Source organism: Thecamonas trahens (assembly GCF_000142905.1).
Source record: "Thecamonas trahens ATCC 50062 unplaced genomic scaffold supercont1.20, whole genome shotgun sequence".
NCBI lineage: Eukaryota > Apusomonadida > Apusomonadidae > Thecamonas > Thecamonas trahens.
This window is the reverse complement of record NW_013657660.1, coordinates 171061-173882: the sequence shown is the minus strand read 5'-3', so window position 1 is coordinate 173882 and position 2822 is coordinate 171061. Positions and strand designations below refer to the sequence as shown.

The window sequence follows — 2822 nt, the reverse complement described above, 5'->3', positions numbered from 1 at the left end:
GGGGGGGGGGGAAGGGTTCATCCCCTACCTCCCTGTCATGGCAGAGGAAGACATCGGTCGCTAGGTAGGCATCATCGCCCCCCACTGGCCGGCCACGACCGGCCAACCAACCAACCGGCCGACCAGCCAACCAACCAACCAACCGGCCGACCAGCCAACCAACCAACCAACCGGCCGACCAGCCAACCAACCAACCAACCGGCCGACCAGCCAACCAACCAACCAACCGGCCGACCAGCCAACCAACCAACCAACCGGCCAGGATTGACACCTGCGGCAACACCCGTGTCGCGTGGCCGCAGCAAGCACCACCCGGCTCACCACTTCCAGCCATGTCGTACCCCTCAACACCCGGACAGTCAGCAGGTCTCGAGGTATGCGACAATACAGGAGGAGGGAGGGAGGGTGAGGGTGGGTAGGGTGGGTAGTGTCGAGCGAGGCGCGTGGTTTGCGTGTCGCTAGTGCCGGTTGCGTGCTCGTGCGTTGCGCAACATTCTCACGGATATATTTTTTTTCCTTCTTTGCGTCCATTCCGCGACCCATGCTCAGATCTGGCGCGTGGAGAACATGCGGCCTGTGCCGTGGCCCAAGGAGAAGTATGGTACGCTGTACTCGGGCGATGCGTATGTGGTGCTACACACCAAGGAAGGCCGCGGCGGGCGGCAGAGCTTTGACGCGTACTTTTGGCTTGGCTCGGAGAGCTCGACCGACGAGCGCGGTGGGGCGGCGCTGCTGACGGTCGAGCTGGATGACCTGTTGGAAGGGCGGGCGGTGCAGCATCGCGAGGTCGAGGGCCACGAGTCGACTCTGTTCCTCTCGTTGTTCAAGGATGGCCTGCGGTACATGAGTGGCGGCATTGAGTCGGGCTTCCGGGCGGTGAAGCCCGACGAGTACGAGCCGCGGCTGCTGCACATCAAGGGCAAGCGGTATGTGCGAGCGGTGCCGGTCGAGCTCAGCTGGCGATCGCTCAACGAGGGCGACGTGTTTGTGCTCGACCATGGCCTCACGATCTTCCAGTTCAACGGCGCCCAGTCGTCACGCCGCGAGCGCGGGCGGGCCATGGAGCTGACGGTGCGGATCCGCGACAGCGAGCGCGGCGCGCGGGCGCGGATTGTGCTCGTCGACTCGCGCAACTCGCACGACGTTCTGCAGGCCGATCTCGACGAGTTCTGGTCCCTGCTCGGAGGCCCGGTGCCGGCCGGTGAGGCCATCGCCGCCGGTGACGACGACGACGCCGCGTTTGAGGACGCAACAGGAAGCGCGACGGTGCTGTATCGGGTTTCGGATGCGTCGGGCGAGATGAGCGTCGTCGAGGTCGGCCGGCCGCCGCTCTCCAAGGCCATGCTCGACACCGAAGACGCCTTTGTCCTTGACTGCGGCGCCGAGCTGTTTGTGTGGGTTGGGTCCGGCGCGACCAAGGCCGAGCGGCGCGACTCGATGGCCATCGCCGAGAACTTTCTCACCACAAACAGCCGCCCGCTCCACACGCCGATTACCCGCGTTGTCGAGCGCGGCGAGACGACCCTGTTCAAGGCCAAGTTTGCCGACTGGTTTGCGGCCGAGCGGGCGGCGCTGACGGCAGCCAAGGAGGCGGCGGCTAGCGAGAGCGCCGCCGCAAGCGCCACTGCCCAACCCGAGGTTGACGTCGAGGCGCTCCGCGCCGCTGCCCGCGAGTACGAAGAAAAGACCATTGACGATGGGTCCGGAACCGTCACCGTGTACCGGATCGAGGACTTTGAGCTCGTCAGAGTCGACCCGCAGCTTCACGGCCAGTTCTTTGCCGGCGACTCGTACGTAGTGCAGTACGCGTACCGCAACGGCAACCGCGACGAGGAGCTGCTGTACATCTACCAGGGCCGCGACTCGACCGCCGACGAGCGCGGCGCTGCCGCGCTCCAGGCTCGCAACCTCGATGCCCAGTCGAAGGTGCCGGCAAGCCAAGTCCGCATCGTGCAGGGCAAGGAAACGTTCCACTTTCTCTCGCTCTTCCCGTCGGGCGTGGTCATTCGCTCCGGCGGCGCCGCGTCCGGCTTTGGCAACGTCAACGAGACCGACGCGTACGATCCGCCGGACGCAATCCAGCTCTTCCACGTCCGCGGAAGCCGGGCCGAGAACGTGCGGGCGGTACAGGTCGAGCCGTTGGCGGCGTCGCTCAACGCCAACGACGCGTTTGTCCTCGACGCCCCGGGCCACCAGTTTGTGTGGCTCGGCGGTGGAGCGTCCCTTGCCGAGCGGGCGATGGCGTCGGCGGTGGCAAAGACGGTCTCGCGCGTGCCGCGTGACTCGGTGGTTGTGGAAGAGGGCGCCGAGCCGCAGGCGTTTTGGGACGCGCTCGGCGGCAAGGGCGAGTACGCATCGTACGCACATCTCGTCGAGGTGCCTGTCGAGCCGCGACTGTTTTGGTGCTCCAACGCCACCGGCTCGTTCCGGGTCGAGGAGGTGCCCAACTTTGCGCAGGAGGATCTCCTCGGCGACGACGTATACGTCCTCGACACCTTTGTTGAGGTCTTTGTGTGGGTCGGCGCCGGCGCCAACGCCGAGGAGCGATCCAAGGCGGCGCAGCTGGCGGTCGACTACGTCGACAGCGCCGACGACGGGCGTGACTCGGCCAACGTCCCGATCCTGGTCATCCAGGCTGGCCACGAGCCGCCGCTCTTCACCTGCCACTTTCACGCGTGGGACGCGTCGGCAGCCGCTTCGCTTTCGGCGGCCTACGACGACGCGGGCCTCGCACAGATGGCCGGCGTTGGGCGCGTGGTCGGCTCCGAGTCGGCTGCTTCCGCGTCCGCCTCGGCTGCCGACGGCGGAGGCAAATCGTCGCC

At 66.5% G+C, this 2822-nt stretch overlaps 1 protein-coding gene across 1 annotated transcript in view; it reads left to right on the top strand.

Annotated features, from left to right (window-relative positions):
- Positions 1 to 332: 332 nt before the first annotated feature.
- AMSG_04625 (villin-1) overlaps positions 333 to 2822 on the top strand; it is a gene marked incomplete at both ends in the record, with an annotated part of 2841 nt that continues 351 nt past the window's right edge. The window contains 2 exons of the mRNA XM_013902846.1: positions 333 to 374; positions 550 to 2757. Of these exons, the coding sequence (XP_013758300.1) occupies positions 333 to 374; positions 550 to 2757 (2250 nt within the window). The remainder of the gene's footprint in view (positions 375 to 549; positions 2758 to 2822) is intronic.